Raw genomic sequence first — 1,674 nt, 5'->3', positions numbered from 1 at the left:
GCTGTTTGGAGCGTGGATTCTATAATTAAACGAAAGCGAGATAAAAACAAATCAAAATAAAACGTCGAACAAGAATTGCATATCAAATTAAAGAGAACAAAATGGATTCAAGTAAAATTGCAAGTTTGTTTATATTGTTTGGACTGTCAACTATTTTCGGATTTCTTTCCATTTTATTGGTAAAATGTTTGACCAGAAAATTTGGAACATCCGGTACCGTTAATCGCGTCGTTAGTTGGTGTAACTGCTTCTCCGGCGGAGTGATTTTCGCGGCTATGATGTTGGACCTTTTACCGGAAGCGCGCGAGGACATGGAAGATGCGCTAGAAGACTATGGTTTTAAAACGGAATATCCACTCACGGAACTGCTAGTATGCGTTGGATTCTTCTTCATGTTAATCGTTGAACATCTTGCACATTTTTGCTGCTCCCCGAGAAACGTTGAACCATCAAACGTGGCGCATGCTGAACAAGAACACAAGCAAGAATCTTGTATTGACGATTCTTTCATTCAGCCGTGTGGTGGAATAAAAAACGCCGGTTACGACCAACCATCGGACAAGTCTGAATATCCTACAGACAAGTTCACCACCAACAGAACCGCCATGAACAACAAGAGCGTTGCATTTATCAGCCATGGCTACAAGAAGTCAGGCAACGCAAAAACTGAATCGACAATCGCACAATCTGCCGCAAACGATACCATGGAGACAACCACAAAAGACACAAAACATTCAACAATAAGGGGAATAGGCCTTATGATAGCTCTTTCAATTCATATGCTTTTCGATGGCCTCGCAATAGGCATGTTGACAGAGGCCTCGGATGTTTGGCAACTTCTGGTCGCAATTGCTACTCACAAGTGCCTCGTTTTTTTCACGATCGGTCTTAAGTCCGTGGAAATGTTGTCGTCTGCTAAGAAAGCCGCTTGCGTTGTCCTTTACTTTGCCGTTGTTAGCCCGATCGGCGTTCTTGTGGGTGAGGCAATACACACCTCCGATGACGCTACCGGTCGGGACACCGTAACGGCCGTCCTTCAAGGAATCGCCACGGGAACATTCCTTTTCGTGACGTTCTTCGAGATCCTGTTACGTGAACTTGGTTCACATAACGCAACGCTACTGAAAATCGTGTTCAGCTTTGTTGGATTTGTATGTATGGCATGCGTTCGTTTGCTCGCAGGATAAGGATAATCAATAATCTACGCATGCGCATTTCTAAGATCTTTCTACACAAGGTTGTGAAGCACGTGTCTTTTTGGCGTTAGAACAACTTTTTATTAACTTGACCACTGTTGCTGTTGACTAAATCCGATAAACTATAAAATAGAACGATATATGTGTGGTTTTATGTGTTTGCGTACTCTAAGTTTTGTCAGACTTTTCGTTTATATATTTTTTAAACTATTTTTAGATTACTCTGATGCTTAATACAAAGTATGAGTTGTAATGAGTTGTAATTTTGAATTTTTAACATTAAATAACGTAATTTTTAGACACAGCATTTTTATTGTATGCATATTTTAAATTATTTCTATTTGTCAAAAATGTTTAAAAATGTTTAGCATAAATCAACATAAATTAACATTGAATTGCAATGTTAACTCTCATATGTAGTCTCCTGATTATATCAATTGTACTTTGATTTATTCATGTTGAATACGAACAATATTGA

The 1,674-nt window shown here is 39.1% G+C and overlaps 1 protein-coding gene across 1 annotated transcript; it reads left to right on the top strand.

Moving 5' to 3' along the window:
* The first annotated feature begins 275 nt into the window (after positions 1-275).
* On the top strand, positions 276-1,187 carry LOC127842162 (zinc transporter ZIP3-like). Its single transcript, XM_052371515.1, has one exon. It carries the CDS (start codon positions 276-278, stop codon positions 1,185-1,187), a length of 912 nt encoding a protein of 303 aa, XP_052227475.1.
* The last annotated feature ends 487 nt before the right edge of the window (positions 1,188-1,674 follow it).

Source organism: Dreissena polymorpha, chromosome 8 (assembly GCF_020536995.1).
Source record: "Dreissena polymorpha isolate Duluth1 chromosome 8, UMN_Dpol_1.0, whole genome shotgun sequence".
Lineage (NCBI taxonomy): Eukaryota > Metazoa > Mollusca > Bivalvia > Myida > Dreissenidae > Dreissena > Dreissena polymorpha.
This window is presented reverse-complemented; position numbering and strand designations above follow the sequence as displayed.

What these genes read in the sequence shown, in the direction of transcription:
- LOC127842162 (XM_052371515.1), top strand. Translation starts at nt 276, where the DNA reads ATGATGTTGGACCTTTTACCGGAAGCGCGCGAGGACATGGAAGATGCG.